Source organism: Gymnogyps californianus, chromosome 22, assembly GCF_018139145.2.
Source record: "Gymnogyps californianus isolate 813 chromosome 22, ASM1813914v2, whole genome shotgun sequence".
Taxonomy (NCBI): domain Eukaryota; kingdom Metazoa; phylum Chordata; class Aves; order Accipitriformes; family Cathartidae; genus Gymnogyps; species Gymnogyps californianus.
In genome coordinates, this window is record NC_059492.1 from 3,565,406 (window position 1) to 3,584,838 (window position 19,433).

The following is a 19,433-nucleotide window of genomic DNA, read 5'->3' on the forward strand; positions in this document are numbered from 1 at the left end:
GCTGGATTGCCACCATGGCTGGTCACCCCACACCTCCCCGCTAACAGCCTCCGGTGGGAAAACCCACCGGCACCCGGCCTTGGTGGGCTGGAAGAAGGAAACCCAGACCATTTGTGGGGTGGAGAAGGGAATTCCTCCACAGCTTCATCGTCGGGAGCCGCGGAGGGAAGGTAACCCCCAACGTGGTCCTCAGCACCGCCGCACCTCCTGGGACAAGAGGAGCTGCAAACGCTCAGCGCCTCGCTCCGTCAGGGTTTCTGCGCCGCAGGCAGATGGATGTGGCTTCGGCAGCATAAACACATTAGAAACAATGGTTTGTACTGGTTTGTACTGGTGAGTGATCCTCGTTGCTCTGGAGCCTCTGGGAATAGCAGCAGGAGGGAGCTGCTATCCCCATGTGCTCCAGGAGCAGGGAATGAATAGTGCGGAGGGCTGGTCCGGCACTGGTAAGGACGGGGGTTACAGCCAAAACACCTTTGGACTCCTGGAGCTCTAGAGATTTCCTTTGGAAGAAGGCAAAGGGCAACTGAGTTTTCTTCACGGAAATCTCGTGAAAAAGGGAAAAGCTCCATCCCAAAGGAGCAGGTCGCATTGCCTGTGCCGGTTTTACCCCCTTAGCAAATGCCTGAGACCAGTAGGCAATGCTGAACGTTTCCCACCCCTAAAAGCCCGCTTGCTTTCTGCAGGGCTCCCAGTTGCCACCCTCCGCTCTCTCCACGGGCTGTACAGGGAGCCCAGTCTCCTCAGACAGCTCGTTTCACTTCTCCACCCAGCTCACCCTGCTGCCCTTGCTTCCCTCGCCTCCAGAACAAGGCTTGTGCTTACCTCTCCTGGCTCAGCTACAAAACCCAAGTTACTAAAGCTTTAAAGGATTTTAAGATCCTTAGTGGTTTTGTTTTAAAAGACAATTTGAAAGCCTGTTGCCCCCAGGGCGTGCTGCCTGAGCCAGCGCTCCCAGAAAGCCCCAGCAATTAGGGAGGAATGGAAGGGAGCGTCTTTGTGGGTAATTACCGGCTGGTTAAGTCGGTTTACTTCTGCTGTGGGTACACGCTGTCAGGCTGCAAGAGAGTTTATATTCATTTGTGTACTAAAGTTTCAGATCCTTGCCAGGGGGCCTGCAAGTTTGGAAAGGAGAGATTTATTCAAGTAATTACTTTAAAAAAAAAAAAAATCTAATCCTTTTGATTAGTAGATCTCAGGAAATGCTTTGCAAGAGGTTTTTATTGTGCCCTGAAAACCTAACCACCTCCAGCTTCCCAGGTCAGCGCTCTGGAAACTTTGAGCTTCTGCATCTTCAGGAGAGATTTCTGCTGGAAGCAGGCAAGGGGCAGCCAAACATCCGCTCACCTGAAACGAGCGGAATGGGGAAAAACACTGACCAAAAAACTGGAAGTTGCATTTTTGACCTTGATTTCATTACTAGCAGGTGGCTGAGATCAGTACGTAATATTCAAGTGTGTTCGGTTACTGTCAAAGCCGTATTTTCCTAAAGCTTTGCAATAGAAATAAAGCAATCACAACCCAAAATAAATTAAAAAAAATATATGTATATCCTTCTGCAAACATTCAAACTGCTTTAGAAGCAGTGCATAAACCACAGAGAGAAGGAAGCATGAGCTAGCAGATAAAGGCAGGAGCCAGCCATTTCTTACCCAAGGTCTGGCCGGGAAATGCAAAAATTGCCTGCAACCCGTTTGAAATCCTCCCCGCAGCCCCTCGGAGACACGGCACGGGGAGGTGGAGCGCGGGGATCTTTGGCTGCCTCCAGCTCTACCCGCTGACTCGGAGCCCAGCCTTTGGCAGATCGGCTCTCATCTCTCTCCCGACCTGCTGTAAACGAGGATAGCCGGGCACATTCCAGGCCAGGCAAGGTTTGTGCTGCGCTCAGCAGAGATAAAGCGCCCGGTAAACGCTAAGCGCCGCTGGCACGCTTAGGCAGCACTAACCGGGAGCGAGGTGCCAGCTCACCTTCGCTTGGCAGTCATGGCGGGCTGCGAGCTTGCGATTTAGGGACCTTCATCGGAAAACGAGCCTGAGGAGGAGGGAGAAGGAGCTGCTCAAGGCCACAGATGCAACGCTCAGCTCAGGAAGCCTCCAAGTCACCCGGTGTGAAGGACGCACCGAACAAACCGTGCTGGTTTTGCACCCTCTCCCTGGTATCCCCAGCAGCCTCTGCCCGGGTCGAGGGCACTAGCCCAGGTTTTTGGCCTGACCCAGCACAGGCGCTTGTACGAGGCATCACCCTGAGCCGCAGAAACTCGGCGAGGCCGCAGTAGCTTCACTGCTTCAAGCAGGACATCCCTCCCTCGCCAGGGCTCTCAGCGAGGTCAGGGGGCTGAAATCCGGCAAACCCGGGATGAAAGCTCTGACGGGTGCACGACAGCCTCTGCTTTCACAGGCATGAGAAGCCAAAGAGACTGGAAGACTAACAAAGAGACTGGAAGACTAACAAAGAGATTGGAAGACTAACAAAGAGATTGGAAGACTAGCACTGATGAGAAAGATTTCATACAAACTATTTTTCTTCCCCGCATTTAACTCTGAATTTGGTTATTTGTCACAACCAAGGATTCCCAGAACAATAGCTACTCCAGGCTTTGAAAAATATAATATGGAAAGATTATTTTGAGCTGGAGAAGCTGGTGGGGTGTTCCAGCAGAGCTAGGGTTTGCCTTTTCCCACCCTGCACTACAGGCAGCGCTCTGGGAACAGACGTTCAAGGCCAACGGCAGCTCCTCTGCCCTGCCCGAGGAAAGCACGGCGTGCCGCAGCGCTGCTCGTCTCACCGGGAAGCTGCACCGACAGCAGACGAGGAAAGCACAACACGCTGAGCTAGGGCTCCCACAAGGACGGGGCCATTTCCAAATGGAAATCTCCAGAGAGTTTTTCATTACCAAATTTCTGTTGGAAAATTAGAAACTTTAAAAAGAAAAAAACCAAAACCAAAAAAACCAACCAAAAAACCCAAACCTGTTTTTCCTCCAGACTCACTGAGATAAGGGGAAGACTTCAGAGACAAACGTGTTTACTCACCTCGTTTGCATCTGTATCTTAAAAGAACGAACCCCCTTATCCTCTTGTCTTTTTGTTTCCTACCAAGACCATACTGGTTCTGTCCTCTGTCTTCATTCATGTGGTTGGGGAAGAAAATAGAGAATAGATCTCGTCGGATAGAGCCGGATGGGTCCTGGGAAGCGGGATGTAACCAAGTAACGAGGATCCTAGCAACAGGCTTGATGGGGAGGATTTAAAGATAGAAACAAAAGTAGGAGCGAACCAAACAACAGAAAAATGCCGTCTCCTTCCCATACGCACCAGACCCCGAAGCAGCACGAGTGATGCTTCGACCAGGCAGCGGCCAGCAGGAGATAAATCAGTTCCAGGCAGGGAAGGGTGCTTTGGTTGCCCTTTTTTTTTTTTCTTTAAGGCAAATAGAAAGTATCAGACACAGGCGAGGATTTTTTAAAACACTTTTACAGTTGTCAAGAGTTTTGTACAAATCAAAGCATCCCTTTTAAAATCTCCATTATTACAAACATACAAAGAAACAATGTTATAACTACAAATCATCAGCTACTCAACTGCATGATCAATTTATCACAATTAAAAAAAAAAACAAAAACGTAATAGTATATACAGGGCCTTTCTCCCTCTATTTATTTCTGTATCTTGAGGGAAGCGAAAAAGCAAAGCCCCCATTTAAAAAAAAATCCCACCAATGCACCTCATGTTCTAAAAACGTGTGAAGTATAAAATTAGGTGAGCATTTTCCTGTTGTCACACTCTGGCAAAGTGTAACAACTTTCCCCCCCTCCCTTTTTTTTTTTTTTCCTTGTTTTCACATCAGAAGTCCCTTTAAAAAAAAAAACAAAACAAAAACCCGCATGGCAGAGTGTCTGATGCTGCAGCGTGCTCCTTCCATGCCGGAAGCCAACATCATCAAAAAAAGTGCCTTTGAATAAAGTCATCTTTAGTAATAAAAAAAAGGATGATTAAAAAAAAAAAAACAACAAACCCCCCAAAAAATCACAATCTCTAGTTAAAATCTTAATAAAAACCCTGACGGAGCAGCCGGCTCTGCCTCAAAAGGGCAGTTTCTCTTCTTCGCTACCTACCTCCAGCGCCGCTCCAGACTAAGGTTTCATTCCCTACTCCTCCGCCCCGAGGGTCTCCAAACCCTGAGATGTTTCTCCACACCCTGAACCGGAGCTCGGTGCCGGGATGCCGAGGAGCGCTCCTGCCAGCCGAGAGCTGCGCGGTGCTTTTCCCCTCCGCGGTGGCCAAGTGCTTTTTTTTTTTTATCCCCCGCTCCAAGAGACAGAGCCTGGGGAGCACCCACCCCAGCCGGCCTCGCCGGAAGGGTCTGTGGTCTCTGTGCTGTTTCGGAGAAGGACATCCCTGTTACAGGGAACTTCCGTAGCCCTTTTATTCTGCTGGCTTTTAATCAGCAGTGAGAAATGTCCCTGGAGAGCCCCAAGAAACGCTCCCTGGCTTGGGTCGCTGCCTGAGTAAGCGCTTTCCTGGAGCCAACCTGGCCCCTACTTCTGCATCTGGAAGGGAGCAATGGGGCAGGGAAAGGGGGAGAAGAGGGCAAGCTGGATCCAGGGACTGAGGGGAGCAGAGGGAACATCTAAGCCTTGAACTCTCCTCGTGTAAAGAAACGGAGTAAGACGCTTGATCACACCAAGCTGCAAAAGTCATCAAAGCCCTAAAGGTCACCAAGTAACCAGGGCACCGGGGGGGAGATGGGGTGGGTTTGGGTCTGTATCGTTACGCTCTGGCTCCCAACCCAAAAGCTATCATAACAAAACATGAAAACACAAAACCAGGCAGTTCGGTGTGCCAAGCTGACATAGAAAAGAAGAAAAACAAAACAAAACAAAACAAAAAACTTCCAAGATAAATACATAGCCCCCATTTTGGAAGCATCTTCAAAAAGCTGGATCAACCGTTCTCAGCAGTGGCACAACCTTCCAGTAACATCTGTTGGGCTGGTGATTTAGCGGCTTCCTTTTGAAGAGGGAACAGTTCAAGAAAAATCAAGCTCCCACCACACGCAGCTCCCGTCTTATCTGCGTAACAACTGGCCACGGCTATTGCCTCACAGCAGCAGGTTGGGAACCAGCAAGAAGTCTCTAATGCAGCAGGTTCCTGTTTGCTAATCGAAAGGGTTGGCAGTGGTAGTAACTGGTTAGGAAAAAAAACTTCTTCCAGAAAGCAGTACTTCGGGGGGGATTTAGGATGGCTGGGACCTCTCCCCATGGATCGCCGTGATACAGACCGGTATTCAAGAGAGATCGAAACCAGACACGCTCAAGCATGCTGTCGAAAGGCAACACACACCCGGCGTTTCCATCGAGTCCACGGCAGTGGGATAGTGACAACACTGAGGTTTTGGCTTCCAGCGATCAGGCAGGCCTCCTAGACTCCTTGGCTAATGCTGGGGAAAGCTCCCAGATTGGGGGTTTGGTTTTAAGGGGAGGTTATTGCTCCCGACTTCTCAGGCTTTTTGCCCTTCGATAGGGCAGCTGCTTGCTTCAGGAGTTCTCTGTTCTTGGCCTGGAAACACAGTGAAAATGGGTATTTAATGGCACGGATCATCATTAGTTCTTGGGATCCTAGAATTGCCTGGACAGAAGCTGCTGGCATCCTGCGCGCAGATGAAAAAAGGAGGTAGACGTTGCTGCACGGCGTCGCAGCACGAGCTCAAGTCCGGCACCTCATCTCTAACCACCTAGAAAGGGCTCTTCCCATCCCTTCCCCCTCGCGTCCCCCCGCTGTAACCGAGAAGTGGGCTGAAAGTTAACAGCTTCCGCGGTGAAAGGTGACAAATGCGCAACTCACATTAAACCAGCCAAGGACGCTCACCAAGGTCAGCGGGACTGGCTTTCCTTCCTTCCCCTTTCACCAGCCACCGCGCTTTGACAGCGTGAGAAGCGATGGAGTAAAACTCTGGTGACTCAAGCCCCCATCCTGACTCTTGTTTCAGTGAGTTGAAGGCCAGCTTCCCCTACGCCACGCTCTCATGTCAAAAAAGCAGGGTGGAGCAGCTCACTGTTCTCCAGCTTTGTTTCACCCTTGCTTTCTTCACGTGTCACCAACATTTTACCAGGATTCAGCTCTGTACTGACCCTGCATCCCTACGAGGAGCTTTCCGACCCCATCAGAGCACCGACATGTAGCAACTTACAGTCTCTCTGGTTTGCACCTAATTAAAAATCATGACAACTTACGAACAAGGCTCTCTAGCCCCTTTTACCAAACTTCTGAGTTCACTCTCCTCTAGCCTATGAAGTAAATCATGCTATAGCTGTAGGATAAGGGGTAAAACCTGTGTGAAGCCAGATACAGGTCTTCTGCATTAGTTTCCAGTGAATGAATGAATATGCAAAGGGTTATTAGAGGAATTAAACCCTCTGCTCCAGTGCTGCATGCGGTAAAGCAGCTTCTTTTGCCTCCTGCAGACCAGAAGAATACAGGCACCCCTGCTTCCCCCCATGAAAAGACAAGACAAAAGAATAAAAACCAAGAGCACGTTCAAAAAGTGAATCATATGAACACTTCAAGGCACCTACAATACACCGAGAGGATTTGAACTTTTATTTTGGAATCAGTGAAGAAAGTTTCCAGAGCCTCAGTCAATACCAGCTGAAGTAAAACATTCGGACACCAGAGAGAAACGAGTTCAGGGCAGTCCCAGTCCGAGCTAAGTACAGAACAGCACAGACATGCAAACCCCTCTCCGCCCAGGAGAGGCAGGTAGCTGCAGGCAAACCTGCTCGTGGATCTGACGCTTCCTCTTTCTTTTCAGAATTGAGCAAGTTTAAGGCTGTTGGAAGGTGTCCGACAGCTTTCAAGGCAGACGTCCTCCTTGAGCTACAGCAAAGGCAGCAGCAGGGTATACTGTTCCCACGTTCACCGAGCAACTAGCGTGCCCTGCCTCGGGAAAGCACTGCAAGGAGGGGGGTCATCTCCCACTTAGCTCTTGACCTCACGGCCAAGGCTGTCAAGGCAACCAAAAAGCGGTGGTTTGCGCTAACGGAAAATTGTCTGTTCGGAACTGGAGTAAGAACACCAACTCATTCTTTGCAGGCCACCCAAAGCCATGAGATAGAAACAGCTCTGGGCTGCCACAGGCAGTGCAGGATCAATAAAGCAGAACAGAGACAGAAGGCTCTGGCTGTCATCAGTCCCTCAAATACAAACCACCAGTGCCTCCCAGCTCACGAGGAGCGGGAAGCACATCCAGCCCTCGGCACACCACACACAAGATATTCCAACCTTCAGACAGGCTTACAGTGCTTAAGAATGTGCATTGTGAAGGGGATCTCACAGGCACCAGCTTTCTGACAGCAGCTGTAGTCTCCAAAACCTGTCTTCCACTCTGATAATTAACTTGGGTGTGTGCTGATGGAGGAGGGGCTGTTTTCTCAGGGGGAATATAAGCCTTGTCTCTTATCCCCTCCCATTTCTCATCGCTAGGGCTTTAGATCATTATATACCCCAGAGTAATTAAAGGGTGCAAAGTTCATTTCTGTGTCTGATTTCTTCCCCGTAACCAGCTCCCCTTTGACCTGATCTCTTCGGTGGCTCAGAGCGTATTCATGCTGATAGTCTGCCTCGTGTTTCCATGGCCATGACAAGAATCCTGCTCTCCCTGTTCCCTTGAGCTCAGGGACTTCTTTATTTGGACTAGAGAGATACAGCGCTAAAGGAACTGCCAATTGTTTCTTGAGCTTTGTTCTCTCTGGTTACTGGTCACATCAATCACATTAAGAGCTACGTGGTGCAGGGAGCTGACAAAGGTTCTGCAGTCTGGAGAAACAGGTTCAAACCTGATTTTGGCAATAGGTAAAATGAGTTTGGTGGTTCCCGTCTAGTCCATAGGGGACACAACACAGCACTTTACAATACAGTAAGTCTGAACCCAAGTAGAGAGCAGCAAGGAGGATACAAATAGGGGTTACGACACACCGCAGCCTGGTACGGAGCTGGGGAGGGACTTGCCTGGCAGAGCAGAGAGGCTGTAGGACAGGGCTGAGAAGCGTTAGCAGAGCTGTGTGTGCAGAAGCTCACGGGGTGTTCTGCTCAGGAGTGTCCTCAGTCACTCCCGGGTACAGCACAGCTCAGCAAATTAAAACAAAAATGCTGTCACCTGTAACTGCTCCATGACCTCCTTGTGCGTCTTCTCCATTTGGTTCATCTTTGCCCTCATCTGCGACTCCTGGTACTGCAGGTCGGCTTTCAGCTCTGTGATCTGCAGATAAACCAGTAAGGAACAAGTGAGCTGGAAGAAGAAATTAATGCCTTCACCCCAGACGCACCCTGCCAGAGAAAATGCCTCCGCAGAAGCTGTGTCAGACTGGATGAGCTCAGAAACATGCTGGGGTGGGCTGGGGGAGTGCAACGAGACCAGAACCGTATCACTGAGCGGCACAGAGAAGCAGGAGCGGCCAGGACTGTCTTTCTGCAAGGAGCAGCATGTTTTTTCTCAGTCTTGCCCTCACACGGAGGTCTCTGAGACAGCGGTCAGAAAATGACCCTTTATGAAATGAGATCTCCTGGGTGGGTCCAGAAAAGCTCTTTAACTTTGGAAAGGAGGCAGCCTGGAAACAGCCAGAAACTCTCTTGCTCACTCCAAGAGAAAAAGCCAGACTCTGTTGGAGTGTGATCTGTGCGAACATGTCAGCATGCTGTGGGGGGGAAGCAAGCCAAGGGCTGTACCTTCTTCTCCTTCTCCAAAATCATCTGATCTTTCTGGTGCAGCATCTTTTTTAAAGTAGCCACTTCCTCCTTCAGCTGGGCAATGATAACAAAGTGGTCAGTGCCAGGAGAGTCCAGGGCGAGGTCCGGAGAAAAACTGCAGCAAAGAACAGGGAAAGACTCTCATCACGACCCCTTCTCTTCACTGAGGCAGGGAAACTCCCACAGATGGCACTCGAAGGAGAATGGGAATCATTTCACGACACACGTCGTGTCCTCCAAACACTCCTTGAATGCAGGTGTTACCTGTATCCCTGCCCTGGATGCCACATGGAATTTGGGAAACACAGGGCACGACAGGCAACAGGGATTACGTGTGATATTATCGAGTTGTATTATTGCATGGTTAGCAGGGACGTGGGACTGCTATGGGTGACCATCGGCCAGCGTCTGCAGCAACCATTCAAACAGTAAGGATCCTTTTTCAAACCGAAGAGTTGAGGACAGCAATCAGAGAGCTAATGAAACTTTATGCAACCACTTAGGAACTCTCTTCGCTCACAGGCAGTCCTTGGATGTACAGCAAAACTTTTCACTAAACAAACAAACATTCTGGCAAGGAGGGAACATGAAAGAGAAACAAATAACCTCCAAGTGAAACAAAGCAAAGGGAGACACCTAGATTAAAGTCAGCACTGTCCGCAGTAGGGAAAAGGGGTAAAAAGACATGCTGGACTTTTGTATTCTGATTCCACCAGGATAGAGCAATTTAGGAAGAAGCTTCATTACCACTTCAGAGCAGGAGAGACTCTCTCCAGGAAGACAGAGAAATAGCTGAGCACACCACTTGTACAACACCAGGTACTCTAAACCTAAGCAACCAGCTGAAAACTTATCTGGACATGAGTCACTCTCCTGCACTGGTAATTCACAAATCTCCCTACAAGATACCCAGTGATCTGGGCAGCCATGCACAGTCTTGCGCTACAAGAATATTTCAGATCGTAAGATACGATAAGCTGCAGCCACAGGCCCAAGGAGCTCACCTGATCTTTGCCTGCCTTCTGTTCCTTACCGCTGTAATGGTAAGCCTGATTTTTATCTCTTGGTGCTAAAAGGGCAGCACACTCCCAGCCGCACACACCTGAAATTGCCGTATAAAAATTTAACAGTAATAAGGCAACAAAGCTTCACCTAGAAGATTACTTCAAGTCTGGCCGTTATCAGACAGCACTGCCGCTATAAACATAAATAGCCAGGGTTACCTGAAGCCTGACATTTTTTTAAAGCCTCCAGAGTAGGTCAACACATGTCCTAAAGCCTGCATTCAGCTCTAAAGCTGGGAGCTGCAGCGGACTGGGGAACGCATGGTCTGAACCCGAATCACTGCCTCAGTGCTAATCTTCTGCCACCTCCGTGCTTCCAGTCCCCCATCTGTACGCCGAGGCAGAGAGTACTGGCTGCTCACCTCACCCAGGGCTCTCCTCTAGCGCCTGGAAATAACCCATTTTCTAATTAAAAGGACAGCCTGCATTGATTGGACTGGTTAGCAAGGATGTGGCAGAAGAAAAGGCTCTTTCCACCACTGTGCTGGGGATCTACAGAGGGAAACTAAGCAGGGGCAGCTTCACAGACCTGAAAGTCACAGGATAGCCCTGTGGCACTGGGAGAGAAAGCTTGGCAAAGGAAAACTCAGAACTGAGGGTCTGTAGGAGACAGCCCACGGTGGAAAAGTCTTGCATGGTTAAAACATGCTGACAGCAGAGCTCACATCATAAGATGTGGTGGGTCTCTGGGTACACTGGATCTAGGACTGTGCTTGTCACGCTGGGCAGCTCTCGAGCGCAGAAGAGGTTCATACACGCACAGTAGCAGAGAATACCTCCATTTTAAAACTGTTCCCGAGTACAGTTTCCCCAAGTGGAGGCTGTGCAAGATGATGGTGGGTGCTCCAGCACCTTTCTGTGTGCAAGCATGTTACTAACAGTAGCTTTAAGTTCCCACTCAGTGCAAATATGCTGGGGAGGAGAGAAAGAAAGAAAGAAAGAAAGAAAGAAAGAAAGAAAGAAAGAAAAAAAACAGCCTCCACAGAGAAAAAAAGTCTTCCTCACTGATTCCCTCTGGCTAAAAACAAACTTTTGCTTATACCATTCCTTTGCCCAGGCAAGCTTCCCTCCTGCCCTATCCTGGGATGATAGAGTGCCAGGAGATGCTTACATTTCCCTGAGCAGCTCCAGCAGGAAAAATTCCCTCCTTGGCAGCTCCTGTTGCAGAGCACGCTGTGGAGCTGGGAAGGTGAGAGCCGGCCCTGCCACCCAGCGGGGAGAAGGGACAGGCGGGCCACCAGCCTTCCACAGAGCTGCTCTCACACTCAGCAGACCTGGTACCGGACCCCAGGGCTTCGAGGGCCTCCTCCTGCCCCTGGGGTCTGCACCCACAAGTGGGTAACGGTGGGCTCGGAGTGCCCAGGCATCCCCTCCTGTCAAGTACGTGAGCACAGGCAGGTATTCTCCTGTCCAGTTGCTGCAAAATGCACCCCCAAATGTGTCAAGGTGCTAATTAAAGAAGCAGCTTTTCCCCCCCCCCTTTTTTTTTTTGTTTGAAAGACTGACAAGTTACTAATGAAAGGTTTCTCTGTCTTTAACCCCGCGTTAAGGAAGCAGCCTGAGACTCCAAAATTAGAAGGAAAACTGCCAAATACAAGTCGCTCCGTTCCTTTAACAAACAGATTAAGAATTAAAACAACCAACCAACCACAAAAAAAGCCATTTCCCCTACAAATAAACTCCATACCCAGGATCCCAGCCCCTTGGGATAGGTCTGGGGGACCTGTGCTCTCCATGTTTGAGCAGTCTAAAATGCATGCCTCTAATTAAAGTGAATTGATGAGCTCCCGTTGCTTTCAGTAGAGACAGAGGAAAAAATGGAGCTCTTCCAAAGACACCTGCCTCTCTCTATTGAGTGGAAACGAAACCAAAATGACTGCCTTAAACTCCACACCTGTTAAATGGCTGAAATTAGGCAAAACAAATGCCAAGCGTAAAGATTTTGCTATTCAAGTCAGGCTAGCATAAAGAAGCACAGACCAGGCTAACCGAACCAGCATCCAAGTTTCACCTTAGACAAAAATATCCTCCACACGCAAAAATCCATCCAGGCCAACAGGAACCAGCATCTGAACTTACGCTTCCTCTAACACCACCAAAAGCAGGCGCAGTTCAGGCCAAGCCCCAGTGTTTTAAGCGTACGCCAGGACTTCTCTATGCAAATGAGAATCTTTTTACTAAATGAACTTTGCTGCTCAGCATCCTCTGGCATCACTGCCCTCCCCCAGCCAGCTCAGTCAGTAGCGCTCATCGTCGCCTGGTGTTAAAAGCACAATTTAGCACCTTGTCTATAGTCACAGGAGAAGGGACTGCAGCGCGTTCATCTGCAGAGCCTGTAACATAAAAACACTTCTGGCAGCGTTTGCACAAGAGGATGGGGACACCAAGCACTGCCTGAACCAGGACCAGCACAGCACCAGAGGCTGGAGGTGAAGCCAGGGTGCTCACACACGCAGGGGCAGCCCAGGACTGAGGGGCACCGGCAGGACAGCAGGATTAATAGGGCAAGGTCGGCTGCAAGATGTGCTGAGAGTCACTGCGGGGGAAAGCTACTCCATGTGCAGCAGGGCCAGGGCTGTTAGGTCCTCACATAGCTCGCCCAGAACAAACCATTCAATGCCACCCATTAAATGACTGTTGGAAATCGCTCAGTCCCCATATCACAGCCATTGGGAGCAACATCCACGCCGAAATATGTAAACAAAAACATACAGAGGGAATTCAGTAAGACACTGTAAAGGAATTCCGATTGTATCCAAAAAGGAGCAACAATTTCAGATAAGCTGGACCCTGTTGGAAGTGTTGCCAAAGTCAACTGAGCTCAAGTATGCCCAAATTTTGCTCAGAAGTTTGGCTGGAGCCAAGACACACCGTACAGAAAGTCGCAGCTGATCTCAGCAGCAAAGAGGTGCTGGTTGTCTATCACCCCACTCCAGGCTATGCTGCTGATGAAAACATCCTTGCGCTGCAGCACACGCTAACTCTACACTCAGGCTGTGACCCAGACTCCAGGCTGACTCGGGGGGGGACAATCTTATAGAAAATGGTGCAAGAGGGGAGGGTTTTGGGCAGTTCATCCTCACAAAAAAACACCCAGCAACTCCAAAAACACACTTAATGAACCACCATTATTATTCCACTCAAGAAACACAGCCATGTGTCTATTTAAGGCAGCTGCAGCTTGCCTTTTCTACAGCATGTTGCTGGAGCTCTTCAGTAGTTGCTAAAATTACACACAGTTTGTTACTGGGATTCATCAAAAAAAGTCTGTGGCAAGGACCACAGCCTTGGCAGGAGCCAGACTGACAACATCTGACACAAGAGCAAAACGAAGGCATTTGATTCTTCTAATACATGCTCCTGTTTTGCAAACGAATGGCTGAGCAATTAATTGATGTCAGAGCACGGGACCTTTTGCTTCTTGGATATTTTCAAGCCAGCAAGGGTATTACAATGAGTTCTTAGATCTCAGCCCAGGCTTTAGTGAGCAAATAAAAATACCTGGGGCTGTCCTATAGCCCGGGGAGCAGCCTCAGTAGGTGAGCAGGAGCCTCTCTAGAGGGAGAGCTGCAGCAACACTGATGGGCTGCACCAGTTCTACCAGGGACCTGTCTCCAGTCTCTCCTCTGGCTCCCCCAGCACTGAAGGCAGTCAGATGAATTCTCTGACCACTCCGTGCTCAGCTGCGGCTCCCAAGCCACAGTTAATCCTTAATTTTTTCCAACTTTTAACTGAAAACACTGTTGAGATGATCAATGGTCTTGTAGACCACTCTGTGGGAACCACTGCCCTACAAAATCATTTACGTTCTACTTCCCATCGTAGCATGCCACATATTAACAAACATTGACAAGCTGTCAATAGTATCTATAGGAGAGATGCGATCTGTGATCTCGAAGACAAGACATTCAAGGCAGGTAGCGATTAATTAATTACCAGTGGCTTTAACAGACCCTTCGGCACTAACGAGCCTATGCTCTGGTCCGTGCTCCCAATTCACTGCTGTTTGGAAAGAGATCCATCGAGAGGGACAGTTTCCATGTATGAGGCAGTTTCCCAGGGAGGGAGGGCAACAGGGGAGAAAACAACAGGTGATCTCACTTCAGGATGTCAGTGCCTTGAGAAACAGGACAATGGTGGGCACCGAGACTCTGTTGGGAAGCAGCCCACTGCGCCAACGTGGACGGGGCACTCTGGATAGGGGGACAAAGCATCTCGGGAGAGGAAGGAACGCTGAGAATCAGAGAGGAAAGGCAGGAATGAAAATATGCATGTACAAGACCGTAAAAAATAAAAAAATCCATCTCAATCTCCTGTTTCTGCTAATGACTCCTATTCTGCTGCGCATGCAGCCGGCGTCAACATAATCCAGCACAAACTGTGACAGCGGAATGGGATGGGATGCTTTCAAGCAAAGCTGTTTGATTGCTTATCCCTCCCCCAGAAGGCAGGAGGGGAAATGGCAGGTGGGTCTTGATCCTCTCCTCTGAGGCCGTCTCCCTGCAGATCAGTCTGATAGCCCCGAAAGCACAAAACCTGCAGACCTCAACTCTACGGCACAGCCAACAGCCCCCCTCTCCCTGTAACTGCAGAGAGAGGATAAAGCTGATCTGGCTGCAGTTTTTCTAACTGTTGGGGAGCTCAGCCAACAAGCAGTTTCTATTCTAGCAGGTACAGGCACTAGGTATCTTTTCCTCATCAAACCTATGTCTAAATGCCAAGTAACACTGGCCTGCCAGGTTCTGGAAAGCTGCTAATGCAGCCCCTTGAGGTCCCAAAGCCCGAGATCCCTGCTCTAGCATAAGAGCTTCCGGCTATTCGCACAGAACTCCGTCTTCTATAAACGTAGCAAACGAGACTGCCCACCCGCAATTTCCCCATGTACCAGGCTCACCTGTCACCATTGGCAGATATGGCATCAAACTTGGCTTTCTTCTTTGGGATTTCGTTCTGAATAGAAGAGGTGGATAAGGTTTTCTGGCTAGAAAAACGAGGAAATTGTATGTCAGAACCTGAATGACTTGCAGTCTAAGACAGAGAAGCAGATAAATATTCCCACCCACTTTGAACCTATTAAAACAATATTTCCTAGCACAAGAAAGAATGATAAAAAATTCATTCCTTGAAGAGTAGCTGGAGACTAAAAATAAACAGAAAACAAAGCGTCAGTCAGATCAGCACGTAGGTGAAGAACTCATGCTTAAAATCTACATTTCAATCATTAAATTTTACAAATGCAATTTGGCTTTAACTGTGTACAAGTTCAGTAAGTTGAATCACTACGAAGCGCTGTGGGACTACAAGTCTACTCCAGCACAGTGGGGTTTGCAAACTAGCAAAGCCTGACTTAGCCAGACTCTCCCGAACAACAGACAACTGCCAAAACCCATCACCAAGGTACCGAGCCCTCAGGCACTTCTCCCAGTTACTTTAGGAAGCGCACCTAAGGAGTGTGGAGCAGCCAGGCACCCTGTTTGCTCACCCCAGAGGCAAGCTCACCCCGCACAACAAAAAAGCTCGTGCAGGTTACCTGTTATAGTGGCTGCCGCTGCTGAGCCTACTGTACTGTTCCTTCTCTTGCAGGCTTGCCCGGGAAGAGCTGCTCAGGTGTTTGCACTGCTCTTTGGTCTTCTGTAGGACCCGTTTATAGGATAGCGTGCATAACCAGCATAGCAGCTTTCCATCCACCTGCAAGGTGAGAGAGAAAGAGAGGGGAAGAAGTTTTGGTCTTGCTTCCTGCCCACAAACCAAACACAGAGAAGACAAGAAGCACCTTCAGGCTTAAGATCACATACGAACAAGCAGCGACTCAAAAAGGATCCCTTGAGTGCCTGGAAAGGGTAAGACGTGCATCTGGGATGGCTGGTGCAATGCAGACAGTACTCATTAATAGCAGCTTATCTATCGTAACTACAGCCTCTGCCAAGCTTTGCTTACAGACCGTCTTATAGCACCCATTCACCAGGACAGGCTAACTCTAGTGGGATTTCTGTCAAAGCAATGCCAAGGAATGGTACGTGACAGGGTAGTCACTGGAGACCAAAACAGCAAGGGTCTCTGCTTGAGGAGGACCAGCAGGAGGACAGGGATTATCGGTGCAGCATCACAAACAAACAATAGATGTTTACAGCCTGCAGGAAGCAGGCCTTAGAAATGCACAGCTCCTAAGGAGCACTTATGTTGTTTAAGCAAAGGGCGTGCAGAAGCCATGGAATGGGTTTCCTGGTGGAGGTATGACACTTCCAGCTCCTCAGGCTACGGCACAAATATCGTTCCCCATCCCTCACCCCGAGCAGGCACCTCACATTTCACTCAGAGGGCCCTTCTCCTTTGCCAGCCCACCTACCCTTAGGCCAAATTAAAGAGATCTTTCTCAGTAGATCTGGCAAAGGAGCAGAGGGGCTCGAAGATTAAACAGCTCCAAAACACAGCTCCCACAGCAAAGCTCAACTCCAGAAAAATACTTTAAAACCAAGAGACACCCCCTTTGGAATGCTAGAGAATACGTGAAGGAGATGGACAGACGATCACTGTGATCAGCCCTTTTACCTTTTCAGCCTCCTTTTACAGAGATACTGACCTTCTTTCTATCATCCTTCCGGTCAAACGCACACTGCTGCTTGCACTGCTCGCAGGAGTGCGGAGGTCCGTACTTCTTTTCAGAGTTTGTGCAACGCTGGCACTTGTTTCCAATAAATGCTGCTATAATGTTGCAGTACTGGCAGGGTTTTGGCTTTAAGAAACAAGAACAACTGATACAGCAGTGCCTTCTAATTACATTAATACATTGCTCTTTCCCCTTCTCCCCATCACTTCAAAACTTTTATTTCCTCATTCCAAGCTGAGTATAATGCTGATCCAGGAGACATAACTACATTTGGACCCCTGGTCTCCAGCTAAGTGTATTTAGCCATGGCACCCAGACCATTTATCAAGTGCTATGAAATCTTTAGAAATGTATAACACCAAAATAGAAACAATCAAAATCTTTTTCAGATTTCAGACAAGCAGGAAAGAAAGATTTATCACAGCTTCCTCCAGCAATCTCAGTTTGTGCAAGCACGCTCTTGTTTCTATTGGATATCGAATAGTTCATTTCCTGGCCTCAAATGATGCAGAGCTGCTCTTTTCCGTACTAAAAGAAGAGAAAAGGTAAAAGCTTCACGCTTGAGGGACCCGCATATTATTGATCAGTCATGCTATTACAACAGAGCCAGCCCATAAACTGCTCTGGGATTCAGCAGGATAAAGACAAGCAAGATGAAAGGAAAAGAGGCTGGTGAGAACAAGCTCTGCTCACTTACTGTTCCGTAGAGCTTCACATTCTGAGCACACTTCTTGCATATTGTGTTGGTTTTGCTGTTAAAAAGAAGGACAGATCATTCTATTAACACTTCCCCAAAGAAAATTACACCTCTGTGGTTAGGATCCCCGTCTCCCCTAGGCTCTGTCTCTAGTGGCGAGACTGTATTCATCTTCACTAGGGACTCTGATATCAAAGCGCATTTCCGATCCCCATCTGGTTGAGGATAATTTGCCAAAAAGTGGTATTGCTAGGAGGTATCTTTTAATTAAGGCATCCCCAGATGACACCAGTTTTTTGTCCTTACAAATACAGAAGTCTGATCACCGGCTAATTGGCAGCAGGCGTGATTCAGCCCTGGTGACAGCCCCGGTTCTGGAGGAGGTCTGCTCTGGATGATGAGGTTAAGGCAGGTCAGGACAGAGGTGTATTTGTCCAACAAACATAGGAAAGAACACCCCACACAATGCCTGCACGCAGCTATTGGGTTTACCAATCCTTCCTCTGTAAGCTATATAACTTCCAGAAATGCAAAAAGGCAAAAGCACAGCTAAAGGAAACACATTAGGAAATAATTTTTGGATACCAGAAATCAGATAAGATGAAAACTCGTGGGAAGATGTACCTAGATCCTTCACTGGAAGATGCATCTGAGCACTGACCAAAAATAAAAACCAAGCAAAAGGTGCAAATCTAAGGACACCGCCGAGGCACACCGACTTGCCCAGCACACCTTTGAAGAAGGCCAAAGGTCCCCCAACTCTTCCACAGCAACAATCTACAGGTTAAGGCTCAGTCATCGAAGGTGTGGAAACGTTACGGTTCCCTGGGTGCGTGTGCTCTAAAGAAAACATCGGTCTCCCCAGTTCAGCGGGCATTTACCTTTCCTGCTGGAATTCAGTCCTGCAGTAAGTGCATTTAACAATGGGATGCGCAATCCGGCACTCCTGCAACAACAGAAGCGTTCAGTGAGATGCAGCGCTTCTCCCGCACACCGTTTCCCAAAATCCCAGATCACCTGCTGACCTCCACTCCCACCACTCGCACACACACATCCGTCAAACTCAAAACATTTCCTCCCTGTACAGTCATGCTGCTCTTACAAGGGCTGAGAGCAGAGGAAGGGCGACAGGAATGGCATGTGTCACAGGTGAGCCAGAAGTAAACTGAGATTCATACCGAGGGCTTATTTGCGCCCAACGCCCACAGACAAGGGTCACGGTGGTTGGCCTCACCTCCCAGGGCAGGAACACAGAGTCCTGCCACAGTTATTCACACCTCTGCCTTCCATGAGCTTCCTGTGCCCGGAGCGCCTCCGGCCCTGCTCTCCTCTCACCCCATGCCTCGGAGGTTCGCCTATGCTCACCTGCTTTGCCCCACCTGCCTCAGCAATCCCAGGCTACTCCATTTCCTGCCCCTCATTCCCTGTCTCATCCCTGATCTCATTCTTCCCCACCCAAACTGCCCCACCCACCCAGACTGTCCCCCAAAACCCACCTCCCTCCTTCAAGATACCATAAGACCTCCCCCAAATGTCCCCAGACCCTCGCAAACACCCTGGGATCCCCCAAATGCCCCAGCCCTCTCTCCTTGCTAACAGCCTCCCTCACAAACAGCCCTTCAGTTGCCCCTAGGCCTTCCCTCATGAACAGCACCCACCTCCCCCCAAATTCCTCCCCAATGGCCCCATGACTCCTTCTCCAACACCCTCCAAATGCTCCCAGCACCCCCAAACAGCCTTCAATGCCCTCAGGTCCCCCTGATAAACAGCTCCCCCAAGTAGCCCCTCAATATCATACCCACCCCAACAGGTCGCAGGCTCTACCAGCTGCCCCCATGCCTCCAGCCCCTCAAAACCTCCCCAATGCTCCCAGGGCCCCATCCACACAGCCCCTAACTGCCCACCCCATACGCTCAGGCCCCAAATAGCCGCTTCGAGGCCCCAGACCCCCTAGATGCCCCCAGGGCCTCCCCATAAACACCCCCCCAATTACCCCCAGTCCCTCTAAAAGCCCGCAGACCCTTTAAAAACAGCCCCTGCCTACCCTCCCTCACAAACAGCGCTCCAGCCGGCCCTTCACCCCCTCAGCGCCCCCCCAAGCAGCTCCCTCACAGCCAGCCCCCCCCCCCCCAGTCCCCTTCACCCAAGCGGCCCCGCCGGCCGCCCCGGACCTTGCAGAGCTGCTGGCCTTGGCTGAGCGCCTCGAAAGGGAAGCGCTGGTGGCACTTGGTGCAGGCGTAGAGCGCCGCCATCCCGCCGCCCCGCTGACAGGCGCAGCCCAGCCCGCCCCTGCCGCCTGGCCGCCCGGCTCCGCCCCCTC

The 19,433-nt window shown here is 49.7% G+C and overlaps 1 protein-coding gene across 4 annotated transcripts; it reads right to left on the reverse strand.

Annotated features, from left to right (window-relative positions):
* Window positions 1–3,851: 3,851 nt before the first annotated feature.
* On the reverse strand, window positions 3,852–19,365 carry FAM76A (family with sequence similarity 76 member A). 4 transcript variants are annotated; one of them, XM_050910003.1, is made up of 10 exons: window positions 19,285–19,365; window positions 17,995–18,059; window positions 17,114–17,168; window positions 16,390–16,542; window positions 15,340–15,497; window positions 14,704–14,790; window positions 13,911–14,042; window positions 8,725–8,860; window positions 8,156–8,257; window positions 3,852–5,559 (listed from the first exon to the last, which is right to left on the reverse strand). In XM_050910003.1, the coding sequence occupies exons 1-10, from the start codon at window positions 19,363–19,365 to the stop codon at window positions 5,473–5,475; spliced, it is 1,056 nt and encodes a 351-aa protein (XP_050765960.1). In that variant the 3' UTR covers window positions 3,852–5,472. The 4 variants fall into 4 exon arrangements, with proteins under 4 accessions (XP_050765960.1, XP_050765961.1, XP_050765962.1 ...); XM_050910004.1 differs by lacking the exon at window positions 13,911–14,042; XM_050910005.1 differs by lacking the exons at window positions 13,911–14,042; window positions 14,704–14,790.
* Window positions 19,366–19,433: the final 68 nt, after the last annotated feature.